Source organism: Puccinia triticina, chromosome 14A (genome assembly GCF_026914185.1).
Source record: "Puccinia triticina chromosome 14A, complete sequence".
Lineage (NCBI taxonomy): Eukaryota > Fungi > Basidiomycota > Pucciniomycetes > Pucciniales > Pucciniaceae > Puccinia > Puccinia triticina.
Window position 1 is genome coordinate 1,673,957 of NC_070571.1, and position 18,529 is coordinate 1,692,485.

The window sequence follows — 18,529 nt, forward strand, 5'->3', positions numbered from 1 at the left end:
TTGTTTTTGAGATGCTGAAGGTTGAGGCAGAGGTCGGGGGTCGGACATAAACACGTAAAGAAGAGAAAAGAGAAAAAAAACTGGCAAAGTTATAAAAGGAAAAAAAAAAACCGGAGCCTAGAACTGAAATAGACAAGTAACCTGAGATTGCTTATCTGATCGCCTGAGTTCTCCGGAAAGTTTGAAGATGAGAAGATGTCGGATCAACAAGATAACGTCTAAGCCGCTGCTCCGTGCCAGGGGGCAGCCTATCACAGTTTTGGCGTGCTGCTAGCTTTATCGTTATGTGCTTGTATAGCCTAATCAGATGAAGATTGGGGATCGGATGGATGAAATCAGACTAACAGACAAACAAGGTCAAGGAACCCAAAAGCGGCAGAGCAGGACGGATGAAGAGAAAAAAAAATATATATATGTGTCGGACAATTATACCCTTCGCTGGGATACCGATAGTGATGAAGGATGATGAAGAGATATGATTCAGGTCGATTACGTTTTAGTCAAAAACTACCTTTTGATGAAGAAGAGAAAAAAAAGGTAGAGCGAGATTTACAGGCTCATAACCTGATGTGGATGAACCCGGAAAAAACAGATATATTGGATGAGGAACAAGCTCTGCAGCTTGTTCCCGACTCAAATATGGTCTCGAGGGCTGGCGAGTGTCACAGACTGTAACCTGACATGTCAGGTTACAACAGTGGCGACACCGGTACGCCCTCGGTACGCCTCGGAGATCGGTGCCGGCCTGGGGGCGACCTGGTCGCTGCCCCGGCAACGGTCGGGCTGTTGCGCCCTTGGGGCCCTACAGTCAGCGCTCCCTGAATGCACCCAGGGCTACCCAGGCTCGCCCCCGGGGCCGGTGGCGACACTGGTGTGCCCTCGGTACGCCTTGGAGACCGGTGCCGGCCTGGGGGCGACCTGGTCGCTGCCCCGGCGGCGGTCGGGCTGTTGCGCCCTTGGGGCCCTGCAAACCGCTGAAGCGCCCCAAGGGCGTTCCTGACCCCCAAGGGATTTCCACCCCCCACAGCCTCAGGTATGGCCTAACAATCACCTTGTGACCACTGCGAGTCAACAACACGGCCTCGATGCAGGTCGCCGAGGCCTCTCGCATCATTTTTTTCATTTTTTTTTTCTTCTCACAACCACCTCAACAGATGCTCTGCCACGTGAGAGCCCGAGAAGACAATTTTTTTTGAACTTTTTTCTCTGCCTTTCTCTTTGACTTGTCATGATTTTCTCCCAAAAGTGTTGCAAAACACAGGGAAGTCCGTTATGAAACCTCAAATTACTGTTGACCTCCATCGAAGTAGCTGTCACTACAGGCAGACAGCTGTCGCTCCCGCGCGCAGCGTCACCTAATTTTGGTGGCCGCAGTCACTGCGCAGGTGACGCTGCGTGCGGGAACGTCACCTGTTTGCCTGTAGTGTGTGTAGTGCAGCTGTCAGGAGCGGCCTCTTGATTAGTTAGGACCACAGGCTAGGCGGTTCAAGCCCCGCAGTAGTCATATTTTTGGCTTCGCTGGCCTCGGGGCTCCCTCTCGGCCCAGCGGAGCTGGCTTTGGGTGGCGTCACAGTTGCGCCTCTCAAAGTGAGAAACGCATCATGGGCGACCCGGCGGGCCACTCCTGGGACCATTAGACTCGCCCCCAATGCGCCCCATCAGGGCGTCTGGGGGGCAGCAAGTTACGAAGTGCCCTGAGGGCGTTCCATGCCCGCAGGGTCCCGGCAACGCCCCGGAAGCCGCCCCCGGGGCGTTGGGTTCAACCCGCTGTGTATCCAACATAATGTTAACTAATCAGCAAAACAAAAAGGAAAAAAAAATTAGCAATGAGTAACAGTTAAAAGCATACCTTTTCCTTTACAGTTACACCAAATTTCTCAACAATTAGCTGGACAGTTTCAGCTAAATAAAAACCTGTATGGCTTCTATGTAGCTTGAAAAATTCAAGAGGCATCACCTCCAATTAATATCCACCAGTATCTTATTCGACAAGACAGTATATAGACGTTCCTAGTATATCATAGCCATTTGGGGACTGCCAAGAGTCTAGCCCAAGGTACATTGCACCCTTCACTGTGAAAAAATCTCAAGAAACAGCTGCTAGTTGACATGCAATATTACAAAGACATGCAATATTACAAAGGCGCCTTTGTAATATTGCATGTCAACTGGCAGCAGTTTCTTGAGTTTTTTTCACAGTGCTTGTGATCCTAGAATGAGAAAAAGGGTGAAATTGATGAGGTTTAAATTACATTTATTCAAGAAAGAGGATAAAAACTGACCTCAAGCAATTCAATCAATGTCTCCTGCACAGCTGTATATAGACAGGCTATATCATCTAGAGAATGTGGCTGCGGACACGGGTACGCTCACACCTGTCTTCACCAAAAAAAGCTGCACCAGTGCGGTGGGTACACCGGCGTTACTTGGGCCTTGTCACCCAGAAAGAATCCCTTCCAGCCAACAAGGGGCTATATAGCCTTGTTGCCTGAAGGGGATCCCTTTGGAACAACGAGGTTATGCAGCCTTGTCTCCCGGAAGGGATTCCTTTGGAACGACAAGGCTATACAGCCTTGTCTCATGGAAGTGATTCCTTTGGGACGACGAGGCTATACAGCCTTGTATCCCAGAAGTGATTCCTTTGGGAAGACAAGGCTATACAGCCTTGTCGCTGTTGAAACTTGCGCTGAGTAGCACGCATGCACATCAAACTGCGCATCTGCGCCGCACAACATCTCATCAATCAAACCTAACCGGTAGTCTTGATAAGAATCATTTCACTGAATCTCAGCAATCTCAATCGCTCTTCTCCCAACAAACTATCTTCATCTCTGTCCAATTCAATTCAGTCATGATACCTCCAAATCCAATACTGCTCACGCCGACTTCAAGACTCAATCTTTGATGGTCATTAACTCTCTTCAAGTTATTCAACTTGGTGAGAAATGCACATGAAGCATTTCCACTTCAAGTCACTTATCCTCATCAGACTCCCAAAACTAACATTCCTTCATCCTCTTCAGCGTCCTTCTCCTGCTTGAACTTACTATTCTCAATTGATCCTGTGCTTCATTGGTTTGTTTCTTTTCCCAACTCTCCCATTATCGACCTCCAACTAACTTGTTCATTCTCTTAGTCTCTTGTCTATCTTCTTCTCCTGTTCTCTTTGGTTGTCCTTATCATTAAATATTGTAAATAATCTCAGGGTTTGTTTTTCTTCTTTATTCTTTTCTCTTTTCTCTTCTTGAACTGTGTCTCACTCCTGTCTTTAGTTTTTGTTCTTTGGTCTAGTGAAATTCAGTCAACGTTTTAATACAATTAACAGTCAAAACACGTCAACCAATTCATGCCCAAGGAAGGAATACCAATTACTCAACCTCAATCATCCTCCCACAAACTCCAAGACCAGAAACCTGCTATGGCAACCGTTACCAATTGAATGGACAAGGTTCATCCATCCGTTCTCAAGACCGTAATCAAGGGGATTCCCCTCCTTACAATGGACAACTACACACACTGGAGAATTAGAGTCTACAATTTTCTTGATATCATCAAACTCAAGACTGCTCTAACTACTGAAGAAGACAAGCCTACTCAGGAAAAGAATGACTCTCTTAAGGCTATCATGTTGAAACTGCAACTGCCCAGGTTTCCATTTCTCTCCATGCCACACATCTTTCACTCATTTCTCCTCCCTCCAGATGAATATGCATTTTCACCTTCTACCCACAACTTGTCCCCCAATTGTAATAGTTTATAAAATCTGCTTTACAGAAGAAATAAACTCATCTGCTTCTGTGCGCATTTCCCTGAGGTCTCTACAGGATACAACCTCTTGTAGCATGTGCGCTTTTTCCGCCACGCAAGCTAGCAGCTTTTTTGCCCTCCCAGAGGGCTCCCTTGGCCCCCTTTTTTGGTGTCTCACTCAGAGCTTCTCTGAGCTTGTTGTTCCTCAGGCCACTCTGCCCTTCATCTCAGCCTCAACCTCCTGTCATAGCTTCAACATATCATAGTCGCCAAACTCAAGACTTTGGTTCAAGTCAACGTGGTGGATGCTTCCAACAAGAACTGTGTGAAGCTTACCTGGAAATCAATCGTCAAATTCTTTGCCTCCACCCAAGCTTCCAATAAAGCTCAAGTTTTTCAATCTTTTCTACGGGCTCCATACACACCCAATGACATTCCCGGTTTCATTACCTCTATGAAGACATTCCAGTCTCAGCTCATTGAAGTCGGCTGGAAATTCTCAGACAAAGCAATTGGTCACATGGTTATACATAAGTTCCCTGCTGACATGAACAATATTGTCAATCCAATCACTCATTAAGACAAAGAACCTACAATTGACGTTGTTTTTGAGCATCTTTGAGTTCACGAGCATAACATTGAAACTTGTGCTTTGGGAAGCAGTACCCAAACCAATCCTATCACCTTATACACCAATGAATCAAAAAACTGCCAAAAAGGTTATCACAAACCCAGAAGCCGATCATCTCAAGGAGAACTGCTGAAAGTTATACCCCGCAAAGCAAGCTGCACACTATCAGAAGAAGGCTGACGCAGCTAAATTGGAAGCCTCTGTCAGTAGTTTTCACTCCTCAATCTCCAACCCACACCATATTTTCATTCTCTACTCCGGTTCCTCTGCTAATATGACATCTGACAAGGAATTCTTTCACACCCTAGAACTCAAAGAACTAGGATGTGTTTGAACTAGCTCAGCATTAGATCAACTCACACTCCATGGCATTGGATCAATTTGCTTGAAGAACAAGTACGGAGAACTCTTTCTTAATCAAGTACTCTATATTCCTGATCTAGTTGTAAATCTCCTATTGGTTTGCTGTCTACTGCTCAATGATTACATTGTTCACTTTCACAAAAATTCTTTTGAAATCTCTAAAAACAATGAAATAAAAATGACTGGAAAGTACATCAGACTTTGATCACGTCAAACACTCAAGTTATCTCTCCTCCTCTGAGTTCCTACATAAATCACTTGGCCATGTAAGCTATCACAGACTGAGAAAAAAACTGGGTATTCCTTTAAAAATAGTCAACTCCTGCGAGTCATGCACGGTGTCAAAAGTCACCAAGGCATCCTTCAAATCAATTCATAAACCAGCTTCCAGACCTTTTGAGGAACTTCACTTTGATCTCATCGGACCCATATGGCCTCCCTCATTTGAAGGTCACAAATACATCTTGACAACAGTAGACAGCTGCACACGTTTCTGCGCTGCAATCCCCATCAAGCAGAAAAGTGATGCGGCTGAAACCATCTCGTACCTATGTTGAAGCAAAGAGGTTTGGCTACTATCCCAGTACTTTTCACTCTGACAGAGGCTCTGAATTCTTGAATTCAAGCATGACTGAATGCTGTTGTTTGCACCTGATTAAGCAAAGGAACTCCAATGCCTATACACCTTAACAAAATGGTTTGGCAGAAAGATTCAACAGAACCATTTTTGAATCAATGCAAACAATCCTGGAAGACTTGGGCATCCAGCGCAAATACTGGAGTGAAATAGCAAAAGTCAGCTCCCTCACTCTTAATCAAATTCCGACTCATTGCTCAAAACAGTCACCATTTGAATTGTTCAAAGTTTGCTTGCTCCCTCTTAGTTATTTCCATCCACTTGGTAATTGTGTGTCATTTCTGATACTTCCAGAGCAGTCTTTTTCTAAACTCAAACCCAAGCGAAAACTTGGTTGACTTCTGGGATACGTGGACGAATTAAGGTTGTATAAAATCCTATCTGATGAAGGCAAGATCATTGAGACAAAGAATGTAACCTTTCTTGAATATTTGCCTCCCACCTCAAAAACCTCTGACTGGGACATTGACATTGCCGAAGAGACCACTCTCAAAGAATCCGTGACAAATGAAGGATCCAACTCTTCTGACGGCAGTGATGAAGGAATAGCGACCATTCTCAATCCAAGTCTTGGAATCACCAGAACTCTCTGCAAACGTACTTCCCAAGTTAAACCTGTGAAATACTCATATCTTACCAGCGATCCCTTGAGTTTTGTCCCTTTTTTCCTGCGGCTATTAGCCAAAGAAAATAATGCATTTTTCTTTGGCTAAAAGCCAAAGGACAGCGGAGCTGGCGCGCTGGCTGGTGTTGGCCAGCGCTGGATGAGCTGGCATACATTGTATTGGTGTATCCAATACATACCAATACAATGTATTGCTGTATTCAATACAAATACATACCAATATCAACACTGCAAGAGCTACGCTTCGCTACAAAAAGCGGCGCTTTTGCGTAGCGAAGCAGAAACACGCTACTCTGGATCCAGAATAGCGTTAGCGCTAGGGGAAAATCGCTACTTTGAGCGGTAGCGAAGCGCCAGGACCGCTACTGCAGTTTTGGCCTGCGCGTGGCGAAGGGTTTTTTTTTGCCGCTTCGCTACAGTATAGCGCAGCGGAAAAATTGACGCTTTTTGGCGCTTTTTGGCGCTAATAGCGCTTTTTAGCGCCAAAAGCGTAGCGAACCGGGTCGCTTTTGTGTCAAAAGCGTAGCGGACATCTCTGCCTTTTGGTGGAAAATGCCAGAAATAGTACACAAACATCAATCCTCCATCATTTTATGATGTGCAGTATTGATGTTTGAATGGTGCTATGGTAGCGCAGCAAAATCGCTACAGTAGCGTTTTTTCCGCTACTATAGCGAAAAGCGTAGCGAATTGCCGCTACTCTGCGCTAAAAAAAGCGCGCTGTTTTCTTTAATTTTTTACCCTTAGAAAATGTAGCGAATAGCGAAGCGCCAAGTCCGCTACAAATAGCTTAGCGAATCAAGGCTAAAACCGCTACGCTGCCGCTTTTTGTAGCGTAGCTCTTGCACTGTTGCCAATATGTATCCAATACATACCATTACGTATCTGATACATATCAATGCCAGAAATAGTACACAAACATCAATCCTCCATCATTTTATGATGTGCAGTATTGATGTTTGAATGGTGCTATGGTAGCGCAGCAAAATCGCTACAGTAGCGTTTTTTCCGCTACTATAGCGAAAAGCGTAGCGAATTGCCGCTACTCTGCGCTAAAAAAAGCGCGCTGTTTTCTTTAATTTTTTCCCCTTAGAAAATGTAGCGAATAGCGAAGCGCCAAGTCCGCTACAAATAGCTTAGCGAATTAAGGCTAAAACCGCTACGCTGCCGCTTTTTGTAGTGTAGCTCTTGCACTGTTGCCAATATGTATCCAATACATACCATTATGTATCTGATACATATCCAATACATACCAATACAGTGCACTAACAAATACATACCAATACATATCCAATACATACCAATACAGTGTACTATACACCTTGCCAAGTTTTTTAAAAAAAAAACTGCCCTAACCCCCAAGTTTCTCTTGCTTATTTTTATTCAAGCTCACTTTCCATTACATATGCATAATGAATATGCAAAATTTTGCTTGTATTTATAATAGCACTCTTCACGTAAGCTAAACATCAGCAAGATTGAAATAAAGTTTATCCCATTGTGCCAGCCAATTTGGCTGGGAAAGTATGCTGATGTATATCTCTCACCATGGTCATAGATTTCTTACATGAACAGTGCTAATACCCTGCGGGGTTGTACCCTTTCTGTTGTAGGTAGCACCATGTTTCTTTAGGGCAGGTACCTTTGAGGCTGTGCTCCTGTCAAACTATATGTTGTAGGGATGTACCCCATTAGCTATTTAGCTTACCAAAGCCTGTTCCCCTGGAGCTAAAATCCCTCACCCGCAGGTATAAAAGGAGGCCTCTTTCCAGCCATTTGTTTGGCATGCTGGCAATTCCCCCCACATCACACCATATCACTCCTCATCACACCAAATTATATACTACCTACAAGCTCATATCATTACCCTTACAAGTACAGTAAAAATTCTAACAAATTTTTCTCGGCATCAATATAACAAGTGCCTAGTGCCAGTTCCCTGTCCTTGGCTCCAATCCTGGTTGAAGTATAGTGCTCCCACACCCTTCACGCCTCACCTAAACCAACTTGGACTCCATTCTGGCTCTTGTCATTGATAACAATGCCTCACCCAACCTCAGCTCAATTCCCCCTCTTGACATCTTCATCACCAACACTCATTAATACTCTATACTCTATAAACACATTGATAGAACGACTTCATCCTGAACTGACCAATCCTATCATGTTATTAAAACTTGCCAAGCTTACCTTGGTGGGTCTTGTTATCTGGTAGATAGAACTTAGAAGGGCAGAGCTTGCAACTCCACCATCCCCTTCTCCATTCAGCAAAAGGGTTTCACAACCGCTTTTGAGTCTTACACTGGCACCCATTTGCAGGTACTTGTTTTTGAAAACAGGTACCCACAAACAAGTGCTAGGTACCTGATGACATCTCTACAGTGCACAACAAAGCACTCCTTTTCCAGCCAGCCAAAGTTTCAAAAAGGGAGTGCCAGGGTGTTAACTCCAAAAAAAACTTGGAGTGCAGTGCTGTGCACTCCAAAAACCACCGTATTTTGGTGTGAACTAATGTCCACTCCATTTTTGGTGTGCATATAGTAAATTATTGATGTGCATTTAGCCTGCCCCTTTTACCTCTGCCAAATTTTGGAGTTACTCTGCCACTGCCAGGACACATTGTTCCACCAAACGGACTCCACCATATGTTAGGTTGAAGCTGTAGTGTGCCTTAAATGGTGACACTCCTGTGGAAGTGTGCTCATTGTTGTTGTAAGCGAACTTCGTTTTCAGCAAACACTGCAAAAGGGGTTGTATTGGTTGCAACCCCCCGCGGTGAGGTTGACCAGGAGCAACTGATATAATAGGGGGTTTCAAAGTTGGCTAGATCCGACTTGCATGCACTTTTGCAAGTTGGTGTTCAAGTTCATTCTTGAACACTGATTTGCAAAAGTGCATGCAAGTCACATTGTACTACACCCCCCAAACCTGCTTGAATGTTTTTTTGAATGTTGGTGTTGAGGAAAAGCCTTGACAACCAACTTGCAAAAGTACATGCAAGTCATGCATGGCCAACTTTGAATCCCCCTAATATTAGTCTGTGATACCAATCTTACATTGGTTGCCCCCAGTCAACCTTATTGTGGGGGATTGTCACCAATACAATCCCCCTGGCAGCAAAAGGTACTCAGTTGTCCTGTCAATAGCCACAAAATGGGAGATGTACTGCTCCACAGCCTTGTTTGTTATTTCCAACTGTCCGTCAGTCCTAGCAGCACTGGGCCAGTACAATTCCCGTAATGGTATAGTACCAGTAAGCTTTCAATTTTAGATGTGTTACCATTGCCGTTAATAGTCCCAAATGACTGTACTTTGTTCGCTTCTGAATGGGTTTTGTCAGCATAAACGGAAGCTTCAAACAACTTTCAAAAAATCACAGAGGACAATGAAATGCCTATTGATTCATCAAAAAAAAAAAAAAAAAACAGGAAAAAGTTTCTTTCTTCACCCGGAGTGCACGAAATTTTTGGAACTGCGCGCACTGCACAGTGCGCGAAGAGTTTGTCGCAGTGCGCGAAGTTCAAACGTTGAAAAATAATGTTTAAAAACCTGTGGGACGTTCCTGACTGTTCCCATTTTCTTATTATCCATTGTTCATTTGACAAGCATGGATAACCACTGCAGTATCATCGCCAATTTGCAGCACCCGACAAGCCTGCTCCTGGCATCGACACTCCTTTCGAAAAGCCGATTTTTTCTGCCGATCAATGCGGGTCCTCAAAATTCCTCGGCCGGCCCTGCCTCCAATCGGCCCGGTCTATGTTTATATTTTTCCATATCTGACATCAACTCGAGAACGATTTAGCTTGCCTTGCCAAGATTGGCTGTCTACAATCTTATATTTCTTGACGTAGAAGCTTCCTTAGGGATAGGGATGTTGAGACTAGCAGTAGCTAGCAGTCAGCTGAGTCGCAGCACTAGCAGCAGACAATCGCCCTCCTAATTCTTTCTTATCGAGTTCACTCATGGCTCCTTTACACTTATTGCAGTTTTCAGTGAGGGCTAGCTCGGGGTTAAAAGGAAGCGAAAAGTTCTGGTGAGGATAGAACGCTTCAGCTCGTCCAAAATCACTTGCCCATCGCAACAGCCCTAACAAAGTAAAATAAAATACTTAAGGACACGCACATAGAAACAAGAAGATCCCGATGAGTTTTACAAAGAGTTTAACACCCCTTCATATTATTTGTGTATTATGTCTGGCCCTCAGCTCTAACTGTAGTCCCCGGAATTATCGAAAAAATATCTGGCGGCGAGAAATCAAGATGGCTGCCCAACCTCAGTGCGGCACGTTCGCTTCGCGACGATTTGTGAATTTCAATGGGGGTATCAAGTTTTCTCAAATCAAGGTATAACTGCATTCCCCTAAATCGTTTCCATGATGCTTCCTCTACGCGGGTTTATGGAGCTGATTGTACGGTGCTCAGACCATCTACAGCTTTGGCGATAGCTGGACCTCCAATGGAAGATACGACGGCAGCCCTCCCAGCCCAGCTGTCCGTCAAGGTACTTACCCCTTGTATGGAAGGTGAGGCCACTTGAGTTCTCTTTCTAGCCGCAGCTCGAGTTGGAAGCTAATGAAGGCCCTGAATCTTCTGTGATAAGACGGGCAAGCAATGGTCCCATGTGGACCGAAAACCTGGCTTCGGATCAACGAACCCTCAAGAACTACGCCATTGGAGGAGCGACTGTTGATCATACCTTATGGAAGACACGGGTAAATGATGTTCTCTTTCCTCCACGTGTCTTTCCAAGAATACCCTGTTGGGATGTTTTGAGAGGCAAACTCGCGAGAAGGTACAAGGGAACTGTTCACATTCTGACAATCTCTTATTTCCGCTGTCCTCATACAAGGCGATGAAATCAGACATGGTCGGACAAGTCAACAAATTTCTAAGCCAGCGACTGCCAATCGCGTCTGATTCGTAAGTTTCATTTATTCTTACCATCCCACCTGCCCACCCTTCAACCAAAGTGATGACGCGCTGAGATGCTGGTCTTTGACAGGAGCTTGGCCACCATCTTCTATGGCATTAACGACTACTCCGCCGCTGCGGAAGGACCAGGCACGTTAGAGCAAGCAGCCAATAAGCTCTTAACAGAGACAGAAAGGTTGATTGACGCTGGAGTGAAGCAATTTATCGTTGTGTGTAGGTGTTATTTATGCGAGCAGCAAGAGTTTCCCTGTTCCCCATGGCTGAGTCCCGGCAAGGAGTGCCGACAACAAAGCTTACTCGAAGATTTCTATACATTTTATTCTTGACCAAAGCTCCTTATTTTAACAGAGCGAGTATGAACAACTTCAATAACTTGGTATGGAATGGCTTCAAAGCTTTCAAGCAATCACGGGGGATAAAGTTTGCCTATGTAGATTTGAGTGCTCTTTTCACGGCCATCTACGCCAATCCGAGCTCGTTTGGGTAAGTGGCCTTACTTCCTGTTTCCTATTCAGCAATCTCTGTTTATTGGCGCAAATGTTTTCGTACTAACTCGTGCGCTATTGTTTCTTAAAAAGATATACGTCGACTGGTGCTTGTCTGAAGTCTGCCATGACAACCGTTGGAGGATGTAGTGATCCGGATGCCTACTTGGTGAGTCGAGTTATTGTGGACAGGCTTCTCTCTGCGCAACTCTGGCGGAGAGGACTGGCTGGAAACCACCTAATTTTTTCATTTTTGAATGTGCAGTATTGGATTCCATCTCATCCCCAGTATCAGACCCAGCGCTTGGAAGCCGACTGGGTTCGTGCTGTCCTCAACAAATGCCAGGGTTAATGTACCAATATTGCATAAAAACAGCGTGGACAACTGAAGCTTTTCACGGCCGATCATTTGTATTCCTATTGATATTGGATTGTTACGTGACTTGGTAGATGATAATGTAGTTTGGAATGTTGATTTAACGACATTATTCCAAGTTGAGATTCATATATCAGTGAAGGCGGCTGTTGTTTATAAAAGTCAACCACATAAATTTTACAAAGGCAGTAATATGTATTACAGATTCTACACGATAGCGGAAACAAACATAGATTACACGTCATAGTGTGAGAGCCTTTGTTATTTTTTTCGAAGCAAGGAATTCATACAGATAGATTTTGGTAGTCGTTTTGAAGATAGCTTTTTGCAGTTGACGTAGGTTTCAATCGCCAAATCTGTTCAAGAAGAATCTTCCCGAATCTAACTGCTTGAGCAAGTTGACAGCCTCCTCGAATTTGAGTTCATCCAAGTCGGGGGTGATTGATCGGATGATGGAATCGTTCGGATCTCCATTGGGAGGTGCACGCGACTTGGAGTCTTCGTTGTTCTGCTCGGGGATTGGGTTACCCGGATTCGTTGTAATGAGAGAATTGCCGACTTCTCCAACGGGAGGTACTACTCGCACCGTGTCGATATCCTTGTTGAAGCCGAGTCCATCGGAACCGATAACTCTCGGTGAAGTTCTTGGTCGTGGTTCATTCGACCCACGACAAACTGGAGATAGATTGCTAGAAATTAATTTACCACGCTTTGGTGAAATCAGAGATTTGCCGAGTCCTCCAAGGAGAGGTACTACTTCATTGGCGTCAACGTGTTTCTGAAAGCATTCGGGATCGGAATCGATAATGATCGGAGCAGTTGGTGACATTGCTCCTCTCGAAGAATCCCCAACTATTGGACGTGTTCTCCTTCTTTTAGGCCGTGGCTGGCTGGAATGCTGCTGAGAGCTCGAACCCTCTAGACGATTTCCACTTTGAGGCTCGGAGATAGCATCGGCTTGTTCTTTTCCTGTCTGGTGTTCACTTGAAGGTTCGGCCCTTGGGTTCTTGATCTGATCATGCGTGGAATGACGGGACAGACAACTAGACGTATCTTTGAGAAGATTGCGGTTTCGATCATCTGGCTGAGAATCAACTGCTTCTTCTAGTTCACCATTTGCATCGGCTGCTGGGTCTTCTTCGAGTTGATCTACTTCCTCTTCGGTTTTATCTTCTAGAGCTGGTCGCGATAGCGCATCCTCCTCAGGGCCACGAGGCACATCATCAGGCAGTGTTCTGTAAATCGAATCTGAGCCGGAGCCAGGCCGCGGCCGGTCGGGTAAATGCGAATCAATATGTTTCGCAGCTTTGATGGAATTTTCAGCGATTTTTGATTTATTATACGCTTCCGGAGGCAGGAGCAATTGACAGATTATTTCGAGATCTGAGTCCGAGCTTCTCGAGTCATCGTCGGCAAGTTGTTCCAGCTCCGGGCGATGGTCGCTGGCGTTGGTTTGCTCGCGTGCGTGAATATGAGATGGTCCCGGTACGCTTGGTAGAGATGGTTGGGTGGAGGTTTTGGGTGGCTTTGGCTGCAAGGGGGTATTTCGACTTGAAGCTGACAGAATCGTCCGGCCCAAGTTGATTGGGCGATATAGTTGATGCTGCTGGTAGATTAAGTAATTTACCGGCTTTTGTTTATTTGTTTTGTTGAGGTTTGACGAGGGAAGAAGGGGAGCCATGTCGACTGGGTGCCCTGCAGGATGAAATATTCGCCGATCAAGTTGCGGTTGTCGTGGCTGCCATTGTTGATGAACGTTTCCAGGCGAACAGGGATGTCAGTAATTAACCGAGCATGGAGTGATCGATATGTAGCCGTGCTACAATTGGCTACGCGACAGGCGCCCATACTAGGGGCGCGCTCGAACTTAACACAAGTCCCCTGCTGCGGGGTGCGCCAGCCATTTGGCTGGCTGGTCGGTTCGCGAAGCGAACCCCCCCGCAGGGCGAACTTAACTAAGTCCCTCACTTGCCTGAGGCTATGCCGGAGGGACTTATGACTCATCAGGGATTCTCGCATGAGAGATATTTTAGATTTGGTGGTGTTTTCCTTTGAACCACCAAATCTCAACCCTGACCATCCCCAACCTTCTAAGTTTTTGGTGGATGGTACGTGTGCATCTGCCCCTCCTTCTGATACAATTTCAGACTCCCTCGCCTGCATCTTCACCCTTATATATTTTTTTTCAAAACATCCATTTCCTGGCATTGTTTTGCGGGTTACAAACAATCTTTTCAGGTCATTACACGATCCAAGAGACGACTTCATTGGCATGCGGATGAGGCGGATTTCTGTACGGGTGAGTTCGCCTTGTACAATGTTCATGTTTTCCGGTAATATCTTCAAGCTTTCAAGTATCTTCTCTATTGCAATGGGCCTGCAGGTTGCTGAAAGCAAGAGGATGGGTACTCCAACCGCTGCAAGAAGTCTGGCCCCCAAGTCGCCATAAGAAGGCCGAAAAATACCTCGGTCTTGCAGCTTAAAATGACAGCTGATCTTTTTTCCAAGTCCGCTCGCAACCAACCCCCACACATATATCATGTGTGCTTCGTCCACAACCGTGAGGACCAATCTAGATAGGAATCAACGGTCAAAGAAGATTTGCTGGAACATTGCATTGTTCAACAGAACCTCTGGGCTCTGATTTCACAGTAAGACATGAGCTTAGGTTCAATTTTTTGAATGAAAGGCTAATAAGGGCTCTAACCAGGTAGATAAACGCATAGTCTCCCCTAAGAACCTGCTTCTCAACATACGGCGTAAAATTCATCTTGGTGAGATTAACCGCTTTGATATTTGCCTGCTTTTTCTCAAGCACCTGATTGTCAAAGGTGTAGCAGTTCAATTGTAAGTATGAAGTATCACAAAAAAAAGCCTGTTTATCTCACTTGATTATCCCCCAGCGAATCTAAAGGATTCAACACCAGAATGATAGGTTTCTTGTAGGCGGGAAAGAGGCGGTAGTATACTTCCCCGATCCTGGTCTTGCCGAAACCGGTCCCAGCAAGTGTGAAGGTGTGTTTGCGACGAACCAGGCTGATCACAGTCTCCATCTGGATTGGCTTCAGTGGTTCGGAGTAGAATTTCGCTGCCGTGAGAGTAACATGATTGGCAAGCTCCTCATCGGACATCTGGTCAAATTCTTCGCGTAAGGTCAGTTTAGAAGTGGTGTTTTCTTCTTGTGAAAGGTTGAGAGAGGCAAGATTGCTATCATCCTCATTGGTGGGTTCCATGGCTGGTCGAAGTAGTTGTCCAAAGTTGATGATGTTCTTCGAGGTTACATTATTATTCCTTGTCGATGAAAGTGTTTCTTTTTTTCAATCTCATTGTGTTTTTTCTCCGTTTTGTATATATCATCGATCATGTACGCCTGATCAGGCTTAGTAGCTCCGATCATCTCCCAACGCGGGTGGGTCCGTGCACTATGCAGTTACTAAATTAATTTGGAATGAAATGGAGTGATGTGCTCGACATCACTATTATTTTGTTTTTTATTCTGATTTTTGAAATATTTATTTTTGAAGTAGATGAGCTAGATACATAGGATGTAAAATACATGATAATTTTGTTGAGAAGGATACCATTCAGTAAAAATGGGTCTGGTAAGGAGAGGTTGAGAATTGACGGAGTAGTGAGGAATATAACGTTGAGCGTGGTCAATTATCCGGATCTCTCATGCGAGAATTCCTGATAAGTCATAAATCCCTCCGGCAAAGCCTCAGGCAAGGAGGGACTTAGTTAAGTTCGGGACATACTGGTAGCTCAGTTCGGCCATCGGCCGGAGCTAGGTCTTAAGAGCCGCCTACAGGCGGCCACTTAGGGCGTAGGCTGAAACAGTGCCCGGTCTGGGATCTTGAGTCCCGTAACGGGCTCAAGGGCAAAAGTCGGCTGTGTTTCTGATTCCCTTTTCAGCTCCTTTGGCCAGACAGGTTTGTCTGGGTACGGCCTGCGAACCCGCTCCGCCGTACCGCCTGTCCGGGCCCGGACAGGTACGGTGGAGAACCCAAAACTCCCGCTGCGCTCCCGTACAGCAGACATGATGCAAGATTCCATCTTCCAAGCCACGTCGCAAGCCCGCAAGCTTTTCGGGAATGGCCAATGGGCCAGCCCTGTAGTCGAAATCTTCTCGTCCCGGGTGCCTGCAGGGTCCAGGGCGCGCTGGATGCCCCAACCAACGCTCGATTTAGGATGTGTAATCGGAAACACAGAGGAATTGAAATCCAGGAATCCGTAGTTTACATCCAATACAGAAATCTGTATTTCCCAAATTGTTTTTGTCATTCAAAAGACGCTGCTTCCGTAGTGCACGCCACTGGTGATACAAGCGTTGCATTTACAATATTCAGATGTTTGATTCGATTCAGCCGCCTCTGATACACAACTCATGTGTTTTCGTCTTTGGTACTTTCCAGTATAAATAAGAGGAGTAATTGTCTGCCCCTCGCCCGCTGCCTTCCATCCTAACCAATCAAGCCGACCCGCCTTTTCGTAGCTATCGACCTCCAATATGAACTTTTTATCCACGATTGTTTTTTTGGCCGTGACGTTCAACGTTGCAACTGCCGAGCTCTTTAAGTGCTATAATCCTCATGCCCAGGCCCTTTGCCACGTAGAATCCGGTGAGTGTCGCCTCCCTTCTTTATCAATGGAGCAGCACATGCATCGGAACTTTTCCATTGCTTCCTTTTGCACAAATCCTGACCAACCTGATCATACTTCCCGAAACAATCCTGACGAACCTGAGCCCATTCTAGCCCGAAACGACGATCCCAATAAAAAATTATGTGAGGGTTGTTCCTTTTATCCTTCAGCGGATCAGTGTGTCAGATGATCAGTTCTCCAAACTAACGACCTTCATCTTTCTCCGAACTCAAATTGGATCTTAGTTTATGTCGTCGCTAGCCCGCGCGGAGTAACATCGAAATACGCAGAATTTGAATGCCTAGCAGGCACTCACAAGTGTTGCCCTCCCAACAGTGTTCCAAGCATCCTCGCACCTGTCAGTACATCGTACTTTCCTGACTCTTGAAATCTCATTACTCCAGTGATTGATACGGATTTCTTATAAACCTTGTGCAGGGACAAGAGTCAGGGGACTGTACCTAAAGGCAGTCGTTCCAGCCTTCCGCGGAGCCCAAAATCGTGAGCTATTGGTGTCCTATTCCCGTGTTTTGCACTCTGCTCACAAGAGTCTGATAAACCTCAACTTTTCCTTCAGTCATGTTCAGAACTCAGTTCAACAACAAAATAAATATGGGATCAACATGAAGTAGTTCACCTTCCGTCTTTCTAAATTAGAAATGCTCAAGTAATTGTCTCCATATACATTTGAGACTGCGGGTTTGCATGACCTCAAATTGAGCGTAAAGAAGTGAGATGAGTCTGACAAACCCTTAGTTTGGCAAAATCGCCTTGTTTCAGGGGCCGGGGACCCACCACGCCGAAGGCGCCTCGCGAAGCGAGCCTCTGACAGGGCGGTGTAAGAACTCAGTGGGGTGTGAATCAAACTTAGTTTGTCCTCCCTTCTGAGTTGGCAGGCTGGCGCCCCTCGCGCGAAGCACGAGTCTCCGAACTTCGAAGGAGGGACCTGGGAGTAAGCGGGGAAGGTTGGCGTGAGCGCTGAGGACCAATCCAAGAATCTTGGTAAGATGATGTTACAAGCTTTGTAACTTCAAGACCGTTCAAGTTAATGGCATTTTATCTATGTAGGATTGAAGGCAAGGCAAGATGTAGACCTTCAATCTGGCACCAGGGCAGCCTGATTGGCCCGCAGGAGGCAATTTTAATGTTTGGAGGCGACCGTACATTTGTACATGTGAGGCAAGTACATGAGAGCTAAGTCCACATGCCAAAGTGCGTATTATCATTTTGAGGGTGCCTTCAAGGCCAAATAACCTTGTACTAGAGGCTGTTATTTGGTCATCATGACTGAATAATAACTGGACTGCTATCAATATGTACAGCTATGGTAGCTTCTATACTAGGGGGATTCAAAGTTGGCCATCCTTCATGCACTACCAATAATTACCATGTGGACTCCAAAAATGGAGTGCACTCCATCATTCCTTGAAGTGCACAGTCCGCCACTCCAAAGATTCAGGATTGGCAGACTGTGCACAAAATCATTTCTCCTTGGAGTGCTGAGCTAGCCACTCCATCATATTTGGAGTGGTGGACTGTGCACTCCAAGGAATGATGGAGTGCACTCCATTTAGACTCCCACTTTATGCTACACAACTGGAATTTGGAGTAAACATTGTGACAATCCAAAATGAATGGAGTGCAGAGAGCTTCACTCCATAAAATTTGGAGTGCAAAGAAACCAACTACAAAAAACAAATTGAGTGCAGATTGTCAACAGAAGGTATCATTACTTTACTAACAATCAATGAATAAGACAAAAAACAGTTCTGAAGTAAGCATATAACACTGTTAACATAAGTGCCTGGTTGTATAGAGCTAGGCCCTTCTGTATAAATGTTAACCAGCCTTTGGCATCTTTGGAAGTCAATTTTTTTGCAAGAATGGGAGGGGGGACTGGTTTGATCCCATCTTTCCCATCAAACTGAGGTAAAACCCACTGGTTCCCATTCACAAAAAGAAGGTAAATGGGATGGTGATCAGAGCCTTCAGAGTTTTTGGGACCCAAACTTATCAGGAGATAAGAATTAGAACAAGTAGCTGAAAGAAATACAAACGGTCTTGCATACACATCCACAAGAATTTGACTG

At 45.3% G+C, this 18,529-nt stretch overlaps 3 protein-coding genes across 3 annotated transcripts; 2 read left to right on the forward strand and 1 right to left on the reverse strand.

The window, feature by feature from the left end:
- Positions 1–10,265: 10,265 nt before the first annotated feature.
- Positions 10,266–11,774, forward strand: PtA15_14A130 (uncharacterized protein; the record flags this gene model as incomplete). Its single annotated transcript, XM_053162815.1, has 8 exons — positions 10,266–10,349; positions 10,428–10,528; positions 10,606–10,717; positions 10,855–10,925; positions 11,008–11,150; positions 11,270–11,420; positions 11,516–11,591; positions 11,688–11,774. 8 exons carry the CDS (start codon positions 10,266–10,268, stop codon positions 11,772–11,774), a joined length of 825 nt encoding a protein of 274 aa, XP_053026803.1.
- A 367-nt stretch (positions 11,775–12,141) lies between these two features.
- PtA15_14A131 (uncharacterized protein) lies at positions 12,142–13,479 on the reverse strand (the record flags this gene model as incomplete). Its single annotated transcript, XM_053162816.1, has 1 exon — positions 12,142–13,479. One exon carries the CDS (start codon positions 13,477–13,479, stop codon positions 12,142–12,144), a length of 1,338 nt encoding a protein of 445 aa, XP_053026804.1.
- A 2,826-nt stretch (positions 13,480–16,305) lies between these two features.
- On the forward strand, positions 16,306–17,071 carry PtA15_14A132 (uncharacterized protein; the record flags this gene model as incomplete). The annotated part of the gene is made up of 4 exons (XM_053162817.1): positions 16,306–16,582; positions 16,685–16,808; positions 16,878–16,940; positions 17,017–17,071. 4 exons carry the CDS (start codon positions 16,306–16,308, stop codon positions 17,069–17,071), a joined length of 519 nt encoding a protein of 172 aa, XP_053026805.1.
- Positions 17,072–18,529: the final 1,458 nt, after the last annotated feature.